At 47.1% G+C, this 16,758-nt stretch overlaps 1 protein-coding gene across 1 annotated transcript; it reads right to left on the bottom strand.

Annotated features, from left to right (window-relative positions):
• Positions 1 to 621: 621 nt before the first annotated feature.
• LOC311227134 (uncharacterized protein) lies at positions 622 to 16,242 on the bottom strand. The gene is made up of 5 exons (XM_084312675.1): positions 15,905 to 16,242; positions 13,428 to 13,544; positions 5,910 to 6,059; positions 4,986 to 5,096; positions 622 to 1,357 (listed from the first exon to the last, which is right to left on the bottom strand). Exons 1-5 carry the CDS (start codon positions 15,948 to 15,950, stop codon positions 1,161 to 1,163), a joined length of 621 nt encoding a protein of 206 aa, XP_084168801.1. The 5' UTR covers positions 15,951 to 16,242; the 3' UTR covers positions 622 to 1,160.
• Positions 16,243 to 16,758: the final 516 nt, after the last annotated feature.

The raw sequence follows: 16,758 nt of genomic DNA on the forward strand, positions 1-16,758 counted from the left end.
ATTCAATCGTTTTTTTTTATGGAGAGGACGTCTGACATTAATTGAAAACTGTATTAACAGATTGCAGAATGGGTACAATACAGTACAGCTCAATACACACAATTGTTAAGGGGATGCAGACCAGAGAAAGACTTTCATCTTGTTTACATCAGGGTCCCCCATTTTCTATTCATCATAACATATATGACATACAGATACAGTAGGCCTACTGCTACATCTATACATTTAATTATGACATACCAGATTTGCAAATACAGTACTGTTTATGATCAAACAATTGCAGATGGGATGCAGACCAGAGAAAGACGTTTGTCTTGTTTACATCAGGGTCCCCCATTTGTAATTCATAGTGACAACAGCATCTAAAACAATATATTTATATGTATATTTATATATTGGAAGAGTATATTTATGAGACAGTATATTTGCAGTCCAGAGAAAGACTTTCGTGAGAGACCAACAAAGTGAGGTATGTAAAAACTTGGAATCAAATTGTGGTCGTAGATCTAACGTTAATATCACGTTAACAATCTAATGGCTAGAAAGCTCACCTGACGTCGATATGGCTTAATACAGTGCGAAATACAATCTTATAGTAAGAAACAAAACACAAGTTGAACATAGTTTTGAACGTTTTATTACAATAGTATTTAGGTCGGACCGTCGGATCTAACGTTAATATCACGTTAACCATCTAAAGCTCATCTGTGACGTCGTTATGGTTAATACAGTGCGAAATACAATCGTATATAGTAACAAAACAATACACAAATTGAACATAGTTTTGAACGTTTTATTACAATAGTATTTACTGTCTCATGTTGCGATGTATAATACAGCTAGCGTTCCAGTCAGATTCTCTGTTGTTCTTGTTGACAATTTTGGGGTCCGTACTTCCCGTTTCTGTATCCTGATTGGTTTATCAGCTAGAGGTGTCGCAAGATATGCATGAGCAAACATTGAATCTAAATGTAAGATTACGAACACCGATGACCAACAGACGGCTGGCCAACAAACGTATTTTGACTCAACATAATAACTAGATATTACACACAAAGAATTGTGTAGTCTGCCAACATGGATCAATCAAGTTCACTTTAGACTGACTCGGCCTCCCCTCTAAGAGGGAAAGGGGTGAGGTTACTGTCTGAATGATCTTATTAATGGAAGAGAACAGATGCCACTGATGCCACCAGGAGCAACAGGCTAAACCCAGCCTGTCCTGCAGATGCGTTGCACAAATAGCCTTGGCAGCAGCTCAGATCGATGCTCCCTGCCATCGGCCCCGGTAACCCGGCCAGACACTGACCTCTGGAGGCACAGCCCTTCACGGTCACTTCCTGGTTTTCCACTTGAACTGTGAACACAAAAAATATATTGATGCATTTAACTTTAAAATGTACCAAAACATTTATTACCAGGGGAGCATGTAACCTAGAGGGTCACCCACCACAGTCTCACTAAATCCAGTGGGAAACACTGATGGACTAGCTTCACCAGGGCCAGGAATGTCAAATATTTTCTCTATATCAAAGATGTTGTCATTTGATGCCAGACTCATTATACCTTTAGCTTATTTAAAAAAATATTTATTGTCATTGTCACAGCCAACTAGTGACACTGGTTATTATGACATCCTGTTCTTATATATGATTATGAGGAATGTCTGTAGATTCTTCCTCCCACTTGTGTAAAACTGTGGGAACTATGGACTGTGGACTCTGGAACAGTAACTTGTGTACACTACAATATCTTGCGTGATCCTGGAGAATGGAATCAATGGAATCAATGGAATCAATGGAATCAATACAATAGGTTTATTGTATATATTTGTTTTAAATCTAGGCATATGTTACTATAGGTGTCTAGATGTGATATGTATTCTGGCTGGTAATGCCCAGTCAGAAAGGAATTGAGAAGAAACACGTTATGTGTAAACACATGTTAAGTGCCACAAGTCAACGAGTGACACTTTGTATAATGTTCTTATTTTAATTATATATGATTGGAGCTATGTATATGACCTGTATATTCTTTATACACTTATAAAACTACACTACAGTTAATGGAATATGCAGTCAGACAGCAAACAGAAACCTTTTGATAATGCATGGGGCTGCACAGAGTCCATTTCTCTGTCCATTTCTATTCATGCAGTAAGGAGTTACCCTTAGGAATGTGAAAGTCTAGAGAAGACAGCCCAAGTCAGAGGGGGCATTGTACTCTTGTGTATTCTTGTGAATCACTATTCTGATACATAACTGAAAAAGTAACAAATAACTGAAGGAGTTGAGAAGAAACACGTTATGTGTGCCACAAGTCAACGAGCGCCACCTGTGTTATAAACGTATACACTCTTAAAACTATATAACAGTTAAATGTTAAATGTTATGCTACAGTCAGAAATTTTGGTATAGAGGTGTATACATATTCTGCTGAATTAATTATATGTTTCATAATTCTATGCTTAAAAAGAAAGTGTGTAATACTATATATTACTATACTGTGTAAATTCTGTGTTCACTGGCTGAGAGCAACTCTGAGGACTCTCTGCCACTCTGAGACAACTCCGAGGAGTCGAGATGGGAGTTTTCACAGATGGCCTCGCGGCACTGGCAGACACCCGGTTAACCCTTGCAAGCCTTGCCCTGTTAAAATAGTGTGTGGAGGGACTCTCCATACTTGAATCACTATGTAACTGTATGTAACGCAAGTAGAGGAAAGGGGTTGATACTTACTGTATATGTACAGTACAATGATTGGATAAAATGTACTGATGTTTTAAACGTTGAGTGGCTAGTGAAATTACATCACAGTATTTAAACCAATGGCAAAAAGATCTTCTTTCCTTTATAAGGGCTAACTCGCTCCATCTCGAGAGATTTTTGGATTCTGCATTCTGATATTTTTAAGAGGAACCTTTTTGTACTTATAAACATGATTGTGCATTTATTGTAATTTTGTATTTAAAAAAAATAAAAACCTTTTGGAAACCACTTTGTGTAAATCCTTTTGACCATCCTGGTAGCGTGTTGCTTTTTAACAGTGGAGCAGTGCAAGAATGTGACAATTTGACCATGTGACCGCGGGAGAGCGGCAGTGCGGAAATAGGCTGTCTCTAAGACAAATGCTAACCTTAACCAGCTCCTTAACAGCGCCTAAACTTAACCGTTCTAACCTTAACCAACTCCGAAACAATGCCTAACCTTAACCTTAACCTTAACCATGCCTAACCTTAACCTTAACCATAGAAAGAATATTGCCATTCTCTAAGACAAACTCTAACCTTAACCAGCTCCTTAACAGCGCCTAAACTTAACCGTTCTAACCTTAACCAACTCCGAAACAATGCCTAACCTTAACCTTAACCATGCCTAACCTTAACCGGCGAAAGAATACATGTTAAAAAAAATAATCACGTTAAAAAAAAAAATTTGATGGGATTCGAACTTGTCAACAACGGACCGCAGGACCGCTGCTCTGCCAGGTGAGCTGAGCGCCAAATGAAAATCATGGCGGATTAGGGCGGTTACATAATTCCGCAAGCTCTGCCGCTCCGCTCCGCGGCAGCTCTGCGGTTGCCGCGCCTGCCGCGGGGCGTGTCGCAGCCAATCAGGGAAAACGCGGAAGCAACAGCAGCACTGCTCCGCTGTTATTAAGCAATAGGCATCCTGGTAAGCATTGAAATGTGTTGCACTTGTAACTTTACCCATTTTTTGCATGATGATGTAATGTTACAGTGGTAATACTTATTAAAAAAGTAGTAATACAACCAAGCTTTCAAATGAGCAGTATTACAAGCCCTTTCGTAAAATGATGATAATGATGATGATGGTAATAATAATATTATTTTTATTACAGGCGATAATGGTTCTCCTAGACATACATATTGTGACTTCGTAAGAGTAACTCCTAGTTGCCGTGTGACGGATAAGGGAAATGGATATCATCTGATTAACGACAGTGTCATACTGGTCAGATAAATCCTTCCCGGTGCAAATAAAATAAGAGACTCCGCAACTTCAATCACTTGACTATGGTCTTTGACTGGGGGGGTCGGAGCGGTGCGTGTGCTAACTCTGTCGGTCAGGTGTAATAACAGCATTTTGTAAGACGCATTGGGTTCTGAATATCAAAGACATCGCAGGACGCTGCTTGATGTTGAGATGAGCGGACCAATGAGTTATGGAGTTATCAATCTGACCGGAGACTAGCATGAGCATTTATCATATATATATATATATATATATATATATATATATATATATATATATCTTTCTCAGATTTTTCTCTGTTTTCTCCCCGTCCCAATTTTAGTCGTTGTGCCAATTCCCCCCCCCCCTCCCCTACCTGGTTGTTGTGCGCATGTTCTCCTACTGGTCGGTACAAGGGAACCCTGAAGTCATCCTCACGCTTCCTCCGACACGCGTGGTGACAGCCAGTGACTCTTTTTTCACCTGGCAGCGAGGACTCTCATTGGTGAAGTGTAACGTGTGGGAGGTCACGCTGCCTTCATCAAGTCCTGCCTCCGCTGAGCAAGCGCCCAGACCTGACCTGTAGGCGTCACTGTCCACAACACCAGATTCCCACCCATGACTTGCCCTCCCCCTAACCCAGCCAAACGGGTTAGTATAGCGATCAGCCCAAGCCCCAAGCAATGCTGACTCCGGGAGTCGAGACCGCAGCCTCTTGCATTGGTGACGAGCGCAATCTCCGCTATGCCACCTGACCGCCTAACTGTCATATATTTCTATTGTCATTTCTATGAACCTGCATGTACCCCCCCCCCCCGGTGCTGCTATGACACCTGCATTTCACCAAAGGAAAGGAGTAGATGAGATTAGATTCAAATGTATTGTCATTATACAGCACAAGTACCGTATAACCAAAAGAGGTTTGGCATCCAACCAGAGTGCAAATGTTACAGTAAAGTGCAAAATATACAAATTACTACTGTGTGTATAGTGCTAATCAGAACATCTTACCCTTAGCTGAGATGCAGTGGTCCTCGTTCCCTGAACAGCTCAGTGTGTCAGTGCAGTCCAGACCGACACAAGTGTGGCACCTCTTACCATTGGGAAAAGAGAAGCTGGGCACTGTAGGAATTAAACATTTCCATATAACGAGCCTGGAATAGCCATTGTCTTGAATGATCATGAATAATAATGAAACAATAATACATTTTTATATGCCTGAGAGTAGAATGAAACAAGATTAAACTGGATTAAACAAGATTAATTCTGGTGATTACTGGAATGTGTGGCTTTGTTCTCTGGTAATGTTTACCATTATACTATTGAACCAAATAATGCCACACAAACCAAAATCTGCTAAATCTGTCCACTTTCTTTTTTTTGTTAAATTACTTGAGGTCATAGGGGCAACCGTGGCTTGTTTCCCGGGGTGGAGCTTCATATAGGTGACATAGGTGGTTGCCTAGTGCACCACCCAGAGGAGGGGCCAAAAAAACCCAGCACATTTTTTTTTTTTATTATTATTATTTTGATTTAGCTGGGCAGAGTTTTTTGCACACATACATATTTTTTTTGCCATTTTGGGGTGAGAGAGGGGGGGGGGCTCGAGCTTGCCTAGGGCACCACATGTGCTAGGTTCGGCCATGCTCGTTTCCTTATTCTAGGTCAAATCACCAAAAAAACAAAACACACCTTTGCTAATGCTGAATGATGATATTTTGCCCCAAATCTGAAATGTTACAAAGTAAGCTGCTGGACATCTGACTGGTTCAGGGGATCCAAAATGATGTATTCAAGTTTATCCTGCTCTTTAGAAAACACCAAGCCAAAGAAACATCTGAATATCACATGGGGCAAAAAAAGCAAAAAAAGAAACCATAACAACCATAGCAATCGTTTTTTGCTTAAACATATGGCTACTGTAAACGTGGTTACCTTTGGGAGTAAGTTGAGTACAGTTGTCAGTTGAGCAACACTTGAACGCCGTCAGGGTTCTGACGGTTCCATAGTTGACCGAGCCATTTAAGTCACATTGATCGGCCATAGTACAAGACTTCATGTCCAAGTCGTGAAGTTGTATACCACCTGAATATTGGAGAATGAAAATGGAGGATAATTGATGTCTAAATCGTAGACGACTACTACCGTGCCAAGTTAATTCACAAGTGTTTGCTGCAGACATACAACATATGGGCTATAGGTTATGTTAAAGGGGTATGTGGTCCAGTTATGCTGCTCTGATTGAAGGTTATGTTAAAGTGGTATGTGGTACAGTTATGCTGCTCTGATTAAAGGTTATGTTAAAGTGGTATGTGGTCCAGTTATGCTGCTCTGATTGAAGGTTATGTTAAAGTGGTATGTGGTCCAGTTATGCTGCTCTGATTGAAGGTTATGTTAAAGTGGTATGTGGTCCAGTTATATATCGTATGGCTATCGCGTCCCGCTCTAGCCTAATGAGATACCCCTTATCTCCTAGTACCTACTGTACATCACCACAAACAACTTAATGCACCCATACCTGACCGGGCCCCGCCCCTATGGAGGCGTAGCCTATAAGACCATGGTCATGGTCACCAAACACCCTTCCTCTATTTTCGTTCCATCATATCGGCTGTGTGCACCGTATGTAACTAGTAGTATGAAAAAGATTGGAGGAATTGTGTAATGTTGAAAGCTTACCGGAGGTTGCTGGCCCCTGGCATCTTCGAAGCATGTTTTCAGCGACACAACGGGCCTATGTTGATGTTTCCTCGTCTGATGGCAGCAGACCAAGGTTCAGCTGTGCAAGATTGGCTGTCGGGCCAGCTTGTACCCAGGTAGGCCCTGTGTCTTCAGGCATGGGTATTAGTGTTAGTAATGCTGGTTTGTTTTGTTACACAACCATGTTGTGTGTTGGCGCCGGGGGCAGGATGGTTTGGTGAACGTTTCACTGCAGTGAACGGTTTCCAAACGGTCTTGGGCGTGCTGTTAAACATCTAATGCTATGCTACATGCTAACGCTAATGCTACATGCTAACACTACTGCTACATGCTAACTGCTACGCTGTTCTAATGTCTCCGCCGTGAGATGTTGTCACTTCTCCCTCCTCTTGCCCGGTTCATCAATGAAGGTCAGTCGGTAGCTGTTGTGGGGGTTTTGCTGAGTCCTATTTATCTTTTTTACGGGTAAATGGGTTGACAACAGGGTAGGCCGTGGCTAGGTAGCCTAGCCAGGTACGTTACCTTTGTGTTCCGGCGGGGTCTGTGGAACGGTGTCCCCATCTGGGGCCGATGCGTGAGCTCGGCGGTGTAGCAGTAGAGCTATACTACTGCAGGATGGGACTTAACGGCGGGTTATGGCTCAGCTGGCTAGTTCCTATCCACATTGGCGTCGGGTAGTGGGGCTATGGGTCCAGCCGACATGGTAAACATGTTGCGTGTCTGTGCGCAGGCGGTTGTTGATCTGGGTCCCACATCGCCTCACGCTAGGCTGTAGTAGTGTAGGGGGCTACTGTTTCGTTCTGTCACTCTGCTATGAGAAGGTCTGTCTTTGCTACAGCTTTCTCTCCTCTCAACCATTTATGCTGACGGTCAATCGGTGTCTACTGGGGGAGTAGTGCGGGGGGGGGGGGGGGGCTTTGTTTACCTTTTTTGGTAAATGGGCTAAGCTAGGGCTGGTGTGCTGTTGTGAATATTTTTAATGAAGGCGGGACTAGTTCGCTCTGGTCCGCCTCCCCTTAACGTTGTGTATATGGGTTTGCTCATTCTACAGTATTTTGTGGGTTAGTTCTTTTATTCATTTAACCCTTTCATGGTGCACACCACAGTGGAGGTTGCTGTTTGCAACCACCACTGGTGCTCCGTGTTAACATCAGTCCTTTGTTTTTGACATATTGAAACAGTGCCCCGCCCGGCCGACGCCATGGGTGGGTCGGCCTGGCGAGTGGCTGGTGGGCTGCTAAAGCCTGTACCGCCACGGTATGGAATTGGCAGCGATTAGAACTATGTTCGAATTGCTGTTTTTTTCTATTAAAAAATTTTTGTCTGGTGGCGGGGCCTTGAGGGCCAGCCGACGTCGACACATCGCGCGAGGTTGTTGACGTTATTAGCTTTGACCCAGCCGCAAGCTATAACCGCTCAGGGTTCCCCTCTCCGCAGGGGATTTTGGTCTTCTGCTGGAGCGCGGGCGGTATTGTCCTAGGCCCCACACCGCCTCACACCGCGCAGCCAGAAGAAGAGAGAGCACGGCCTCGTCAGCGGCGATGACGAGGCCCTCGACAGGCGGCCATGTTTTCTCCCGCCGGAGGTATCCTGGGCGTTGATTCGACTGGTGTCCACAAGGCCGACAGCCTTGGCGGCCGAGGGATCGGCCATGTTGGATGGGTTCGGCTTGAACAAACAAGCCGTCACCGTCCTGCCGCAAGCAGCCCGCTCTCCGATCACTCCCTTCCCCAACACCAGCGGAAAAAGTGGGCTCTGATTGTTTCCTTTGGCTGCGGGCCGCGTGCCTTCGTTGAAGCGCGGGCGGCCCCACTTTTCGCTTCTCATGGGGACAGGGGCTGACACCCAGTTGATGGCTGAGCCTGGGTCTGTCCGTGAGAATGTTGTGCTGTCAAGCGGCTCCCACACCATAAGCTGTGTTGGTTGAGCCTGGTGTTACGTCTGTCAACTTAAGTGTTGTCAGCAGGGGGGCTCGAAACCTTTCGAGGCACACAGTGCGGGCTTCCCTGGCCTCGCCTTCGCCAGGCCAGGTATCATGTTGGTGCCTCCCACTCCTGAAAAATTGGCAGTGGTCTCGCAGGCACGCGTGATTTGGGGTGGTAGTAATATCACTGCAGGGCTACGGTGTGTAGGAACCCATGGGGTCCTTACACCTTGCATGTCCGGCTGCAGAACAACTCCTCAGCATGTTCTGGAGGGGTGTTCAGTGGGGGGGCTTTTTTCACCTAGGAAGCCCCCCGTATCAAACCGGCCCTTTCTGTCGGGGTCCCCCCTTGGGTGCGATTGCCTCGTGGGTGGTGTCAGGGTCAGATGTCCCGACACGGAACGCTCTGCTCGCACGGTTCCAGGGTTGGCTACGCACAGCGGGGGGACCGGGCCAACTATCTACAGTTCCTGGCGGACCTGCGCCACATGGCGGCGGGTGCGTTGGGAGTGTCATCACATATGACTACGGCAGTACCATATGTCGAGGTGGATGGAGAGAACGCTGAGGCGGGGACTTGTGTTTACACAACCCCACCCGTTTTCAGGTTTGGTACAGACCCTATTGTCAGGGTCTCCAGCAGTGACAGCTCTGGTCAACGAGATCCAATCTCTGTGGACGAAGCAAGCCATCGTCGTGGCGTTCTCCTCCCGGTGTTCTCTGCCTGAGAAATCGGGAGGGGGGGGTGTCAGACCCAGGCTGGACCTGTCCCATGGGAAGGTTCAGCATTTTTTGGATCGTCTCCTACCTGTTGAACACTGTCAGGTGGGGGTCTGGTTCTCCTCCATAGACCTGTAGGATGCGTATGCGCATCTCCGATCTTCCATCCTAGGGCTTACCTACGCTTCCTTTGCAGGGTTAGCGTATGAGTACCGGAGGCTGCTGTTCGGTTTTCTCTGGCTCCCCGCATCTTCACCAAGTGCGTGGAGGCCGCACTGGGGCCTCTGCGTCGTCAGGGGTTACGGAGTGTTCTGCCCTGACGACGTTCTGGTCCTTCGCGGTCAAGGTGGATCGTCAGGTCTCGTACCAGGCAGGTCTCTACCAGCCTGGGGTTGCTGTAGACTGGATGTAGAGTACTCCTCTCCCCGTCAACGGTTGAAGGGCTATGGGCGTCCCTCTCAGAGCGTGTTGTCCTAGGACGGTTACGGCGCTGTCTCACGTCGCGTTTTCACCGACGCCTCCCTCGCTGGTGACGCGTCGGGCCAACGCAGTAGGGGGCAGCTGGCAAACCATGCTGCCCGGTCTGCGCTACGTTCAATGTGTTGGTGTTGAAAGCGGTCCTTCTGGTCCACAAATGGTGTTGATCAGGACGGACGATACGACGTCAGTGTCGTGTATCGACAGACAGGGAGGGGTACGCTCCCCCCGTCTGCACCAGGCGGCGGGCGGCTGGCTATGGGCGTCCTCCATCTGCGCGGCCTGAGGGCTCCCCACATCCCCGGCAGGGAGAATGTGGGTACAGGTGTACTGTCGCGGGGCGGTCCTCATCCTGACGGGTGGGGATTACGTCTGGACATAGCCAGGCAGGTCTGGGACCGATGCCGTGCCGCCTGGGATTCTTCCCCATACATCTGTTAGGTCAGTTGTTGGGACGGGTACGTTGAAGGGCGCAGGTTCTTGATCCTGATGGTGTTACCATCCGGAATGCGCATGCTCCATCCACTGTCGCGCTTACGCGGGCAGATGACGTATGTTCCAAGTGTGGTGTAAGGTGGGGGGCCGGGACTCAGTCTCCTGCCCCCTGGCTGCTGTCCTTAGTTACCTCCAGTCTCTCCTTGATAGACTGTCGGCTTCGACGGTGAGGGTATATGCAGCAGCTATATCCTCCTATCATAAGGGGTTTGAGGGGATGTCTTGTGAAGCGTTTCCTGCTTGGCGCTCGACGCGTTAAGCCGGTGCAACGCTCCTGGGCTCCGACTTGGGATCTTCAACTGGTCCTCGGTCGGTTGTCCTTGGCCCCGTTTGAGCTGCTCGAGCAGGCGCCGTTGGAACAGCTGTCGTTCAAGACCGCGTTCTTGCTGGCCGTCACCTCCGCTGACGCGTGGGTGTGCTTTGTGCTCTCTCGGTACGACCAGAGTGCCTGTCTTTCGTTCCGATTGCGGTGCCACTCTGCGGCCTAATCCTGCCTTCGTGCCTGTAAATATCCGGAGTTCTTCCGCTCCAGGGATATTGTGGTTCAGGCGTTTCATCCGCCTCCTCACAGTGGTGAGTTAGATGCGGGCCTTCACCTGTCATGTCCGGTCCGTGCTTTGGGAATTGCCTCAGCCTTACTCAGGACCTCGGGGTCACCGTTCGGCTTTTTGTCTGTCACGGCGGTTCTCATGCCGGTAAGGCACTATCGAACAACGCCTGTCTCATTGGTTGTGCGAGGGCATTGCCCTCTGCTACATGTTGGCTGGGCAGGATCCCCCTGGGGGCGTCAGGGCGCACTCCACTCGTGGGGTGGCTGCCTCTGCCGCTCTCCTGGGTGGGGCCTCGGTGGAGGACATCTGTGCTGCAGCTTCATGGTCCTCCCCGGGCCCCTTTGTAAGGTTTTACCTCATGGACATGACCGGGGGTTCTGTCTCCCAGGCGGTTCTGGGGTCTGTGGCCTTTCCTGCTTCCCGTCCTTTGGTAGGGTAGCAGGAGTGTGTGGGTATGGGCCACAGTGTGTTGAGTCACACGTGGTTCCGCCTGTGCGGTGTGTTCAAGGGGTTCTAGTTCCCTCTTGTTCGCATTCAGGTGGAGTTGACTGCGCCCCCCCTTCATTAGGAAGGATGGGGTGACAGGGCTCCCCGCACCCCTTGATGTGGGCTTACGGGTCCTCAGGGGGTACATCTGTCGGGTCTCGCGTCCGCTCTAACCCATATCTCATTAGGCTAGAGCGGGACGCGATAGCCATACGTTATATAACGATAGGTTATGTATATAACCTAGTTATATTAGTATTGGCTGAGCGTCCCGCTCTACACGGCCCTGAGTTCCCTTTTGAGGGATCTTTTACTGGAACGAGATTTGGCGAGGAAGAGTGTTTGGTGACCATGACCATGGTCTTATAGGCTACGCCTCCATAGGGGCGGGGCCCGGTCAGGTATGGGTGCATTAAGTTGTTCGTGGTGATGTACAGTAGGTACTAGGAGATAAGGGGTATCTCATTAGGCTAGAGCGGGACGCTCAGCCAATACTAATATAACTAGGTTATATACATAACCTATCGTTATGCTGCTCTGATTAAAGGTCGTGTTAAAGTGGTATGTGGTCCAGCTATGCTGCTCTGATTAAAGGTTATGTTAAAGTGGTACCGTATGTGGTCCAGTTATGCTGCTCTGATTGAAGGTTATGTTAAAGTGGTATGTGGTCCAGTTATGCTGCTCTGATTAAAGGTTATGTTAAAGTGGTATGTGGTCCAGTTATGCTGTTCTGATTAAAGGTTATGTTAAAGTGGTATGTGGTCCAGTTATACTGGTCTCTCTTGGAAGTTGTCAGGCTTCACATTTGAAAGTACATCATCTTCATCAATTGTTCCCATGTTTTCTCTGCAACATATTATATGTAACTAGTAACTGAGGGGTTCCGATGAATGTAGTGGAGTGAAAAGTACAACATTTCCTTTGAAATTTACTGGAGTAAAAGTACAAAGTTCCCTAAAATGGAAATACTCAACTTGGATTTGTACTTAAGCAGGGGCGGATTTAGGATTGTAGGAGATCCGGGGCTTAGCCCAGATAGGTGCCCGCGTTTTTTTTAATTTTTTCTATTTATTATTTATTTATTTTTTACTTTAAATCTTTTTCTTTTTTTGGCAGGCAAGGGGCGGTTTGGCAGATTTTCTTTTGAATTTAATGAACCTGTAAGTGCAATTTCCTGCAATATAGAGCCTTCAATCTTGACCAATAAAGCTGCTCTTTTCACTATAAAACTCAGTTAACCATAACGTAGTTATGGTTAGATTTATATATTGGGGGGGGATATATCATATTTTTCATATGATCAAAAAGTGGTGGAGCAAGAGCATACCTTTGCTCCCCCAAGTTCAATAGTGGGAGAGCAGAGATGCTCCGAATGCTCTTATGGCCAGGCGTCTATGATTCACTGATACAAAGTAAAATAGTGCAGTGCAATAAAATAGTTAGTAAAATAGAATAAAATAATGCAATAGTGCATTGCAATAAAATAGTTATCATCGTATTTTTTCGGGAGGCCGGTAAGGAGTGCATTACAGTAGTCGAGTTGGCTTGAGATAAAGGCATGCGTCCTTTTGATTTATAAATGGCCGTACTTTAGCTATGTTTCTAAGGTGGAAGAATTACGTTTTTGTCAACTTGTTGATTGTGATTTACAGCTTAGGTCTGAGTCTACCATAACACCAAGACTTAACTCACTCAAATACAGTTAGCAGCTGGATAGACCACAGATGGAAATTAGCTTCTGCTAAACCTGGTGCAAACATATTTTCATGTAACAATGATGAATTGTCAAAAAAAATATATATATATATATAATTTTTTTCTTTTCTTTTTTAATAGATTCAGGGCTTTTCAGAAAGCATTCGGGGCTTGAGCCCAAGTAGCCATCCCCTAGCCCCGCCCCTGTACTTAAGTACAGCGCTTGAGTACAAATACTTTTCGCCACTGTTAAGAACATTCCAAAAAGTGTGTATTCTCCATCTACAAGTCAAACTCTTCAACATACTCTTTAACATCCATTATACCCCAAGCATAGATGGTTGAAAAAATTTAATCTGTATTGGACCTTTAACCATTATAAATGTAACACCATACACTACGTACCCATGTATGTGGTGACTCTCATTACTCCACACTGCGTCATGGAGCTAGGACACTCTACCACTGTGCCCGTGCAGTCCCCCGACGGTCCAACACACTCGTAACATTGCAGGGTGAAAGCTAAGGTAACAGATAAACAAGCTCAAATGAGTTAAATAGTAAATGGCTGCATTTATATAGCAGCTTTTATCCAAAGCACTTTACAACTTGTGCCTCACATTCACCCATTCACTCACATTCACACACCGACGGCAAAGGCAACCAAGCAAGTGTTCAGACAGCAGTCAATGCTACTGCTCGTCTTCCCCAGTATTATGCCGGCTGCGGCCGCAGTCAACGGGGTCCCACTCCCTGTGCCCTCGCCGAGCTATGGCATGGTGGGGGATTTTTCGAGAGGGGACCCGGGTAGCGGGCAGGGCCAGCTGTGTCCGGGTTTTCCCCCAATCAACCCATATGTCACTAAAGGACAGACGGGGGTCGAGTGTCAAGGGTCTGACCAAGGCCTATCTGCCCTTTACACAGGTGGAAGGCTGGGTCAGAGGGCATAGGACCAGCGTACCGTGCTTAGACAAGCCACTCGCCTCTGTCCTTTGCCCGGAAATATTAGAGTGGCACCCCGACCGGAAGCCGATGCCGAGAGGTGATTCGGGCCGGAAGGTGGCGGTGTGGGCTGATGAAGCCTACACCGCCGCGGTACAGAACCTGGCAGCGGTGACTAACATTGCTCAACTAGCTGCTTTCATGTCCAAGGTGGCGACAGGCAGAGGGGACTTGGGTCCAGACGACACCAAGACCCTCGCCCAGGCCTTTGAGGTTATACTGCACCTGACACAGCTGCAGGCTACAGCCTCTGGGAAGGTGACGACGCTTACAACCCTGATGCATAGACATCTGTGGCTAGAGCAGTCATCCCTGGAGGAAGGGAGGAAGACTCCTCTCCTCATGGCCCCCCTCTCCGAGGATGGACTGTTTGGTTCATCCGCCGAGGAGATGTCAGCGGCCTATAAGGCCCAGGCTTCCCGCGCCGCCGCCACAACCAGAGGGGAGAGCCCTGTCTCGTCAGCGGCTGCTGCGAGACCTTCGACCAGCGACGCTAAGACCCCTGCCCCCCAGGGCACCCTAGCGCGCAAAGTGCAGAGGGGTCCGAAATACCGACAGACCCGGGCAAGCTATGTGACATGAGGATATTGCTGTGGCATATACCTTTACTGTCGAGGCCGAGAGCCTATCAAAGATAGACTGAAGGAAGGACAGAACCGAGTTTAGAGAACATGACATCGGGTCCAGACCTTCAGCCCGACACCACTCTTGAAATATACGCCACTTCCCTGCGTAAACCGCGGTAGTGGACGGAGCGCGCACATGCAAACATGAAGTGCGCAGATCCTCCCAGAGATTAAACCAGCGCCTTCATTCCGCCTTGTCTGCTCATTGTTCATCCCCTAGTGTATGTAAAAATAGGGCAACAATAGGCAGGCAGCCTGTATCAGTTCCGCAACCGTTTCCATTTCCGGGGTAGGCCTGATTGGCCGCGACAGGCACGTGACGTGCGTGGCACGCCCCCGCGGCAGCCCCAGCGGCAAGCGCGCTACTGCTGGAGTTCACTTCGCCTTTCACATCACTGCCGTTGGCGAAAGCAGGATGAGAGAGCGTAGAAGCACTGCTTATATGCTTATTATGTCTGCGGGGTACAGTAAACGTTTCTCCCGGTACATTCTGAAGAGCACACCGCTGTATGTTGGAGAACCAGCGGTCTTCCGCTCCTCCTCACTCGAGTGAGAGCAGCGCCGTGCACAGCTCAGCCCTGTGCCGTCTCACACAGGGCTGAGCTGTGCACGGCGCTGCTCTCACTCGAGTGAGGAGGAGCGGAAGACCGCTGGTTCTCCAACATACAGCGGTGTGCTCTTCAGAATGTACCGGGAGAAACATTATGTAATTATGATACTGGGCAGAGGGCGACATGTTATGGAAGCAAAACAGCTAAAAAATACAATAGGGTCCAGCTGCAGACGTAATTCGAGATACGTCAGACGTACTTCGAGATACTTCCGCATAGCCCTGCCACAGGACTATTACGTCAGACGTACTTCGAGATACTTCCGCATTAGTCCTGTGGCAGGGCGAAGTACCAATCTGGACCTCGAGGCTCCAAGTCTGCAGCTCGATCCTACTCAAAAAATACCACTAGATTCTGCCTTTCTTTTGCCAGCATTTGGAACACACGGCCAGCCGGCACCGCTTCAGGTTACACAAAAGACCACACACACACGCACACACATGTACCCTTTCACTACCACACAACAAAGGGTTAACCCTTTCACAACCACACTACAGAAGGTTAGGGTGGTAGTGAAAGGTTAACCTTCTGTAGTGTGGTAGTGAAAGGGTTAAATGGTAAGCAACTGATTAACTGTCAATGTTTAACATACACAATTACAGACAGTAAAATATAGAACATAGTTCAATCATTAAAAACTTGCCTTTGGGGAGAAGCACAGTCCCTAGTATCAGTACCAGCAGATGCATTGTGTGTGTCGATTTAATTCAACTGAGTCAAAGAGGGATGGGCTTGGTTTACAGCCTTTATGAGCCTTCTATTATTCAGGAGGTGGGGTTTTAAGGTCCGTGTACGTTTTGATAGTTCGTTTTTCGTTTCAAAAGGAAAAACGAAAAAAAAACGGAAATACGAGGTGTTTCCTATTTCCGTTTGAAACCAAACTCGAAAAAACGGGGAAAAACTGAAATACGGACCTGTTTTTCGTATTTTGGTATCAGAATCAAATGAAAAAAACGAGTCAATAATGGGCCGTGTAGGGCCGTGTACGTTTTGATAGTTCGTTTTTCGTTTTTGATGTGAAGAATGGAGAACGGAACCACGTGACAAGTACATTTTTCAATGTAAAAGCCATGCACAATCTAACGTGAACGAATATGTATAACGTTATGAATAAATACATGCATACAGATCTATACCAGGGTAACGTTATGATACATATACATTTTTTGTTTTGTGCATTTCATTTAGACATTATATTTATTGTCCGTGTGATTGAAAACTTTATTAACAGATTGCAGAATGGGTACAATACAGTACAGCTCAGGGGATGCAGACCACAATAAGCCGTGACATGGTCGACAAATCATATTGATTTGCAGTAGGCAGGCTTTTTATTTGATCAACAGAAAAATAATCGTAACTATACATTATAATCTAGGTATTTTGGCGCATTAGTAGCCTCCGGTATTTCATCAGTGCAATACATATGCCTAATTTCTATGCGCAATTTGTACACGTCCATCGTGGAGGATTGCTCAGACGTCTTGGTAAGCGTCA

Source organism: Notolepis coatsorum (assembly GCF_963971535.1).
Source record: "Notolepis coatsorum genome assembly, chromosome: 4".
In the NCBI taxonomy this organism is placed as follows: Eukaryota; Metazoa; Chordata; class Actinopteri; order Aulopiformes; family Paralepididae; genus Notolepis; species Notolepis coatsorum.

Bases quoted from the DNA above. Each gene is read 5' to 3' on its own strand.
- LOC311227134 (XM_084312675.1), bottom strand. From the start codon at position 15,950: ATGCATCTGCTGGTACTGATACTAGGGACTGTGCTTCTCCCCAAAG. The intron at 13,545-15,904 runs GCAAGTTTTTAA...CTGTTACCTTAG, and splicing joins GACTGTGCTTCTCCCCAAAG to CTTTCACCCTGCAATGTTAC. The intron at 6,060-13,427 runs GTACGTAGTGTA...TCCAATATTCAG, and splicing joins GAGAGTCACCACATACATGG to GTGGTATACAACTTCACGAC.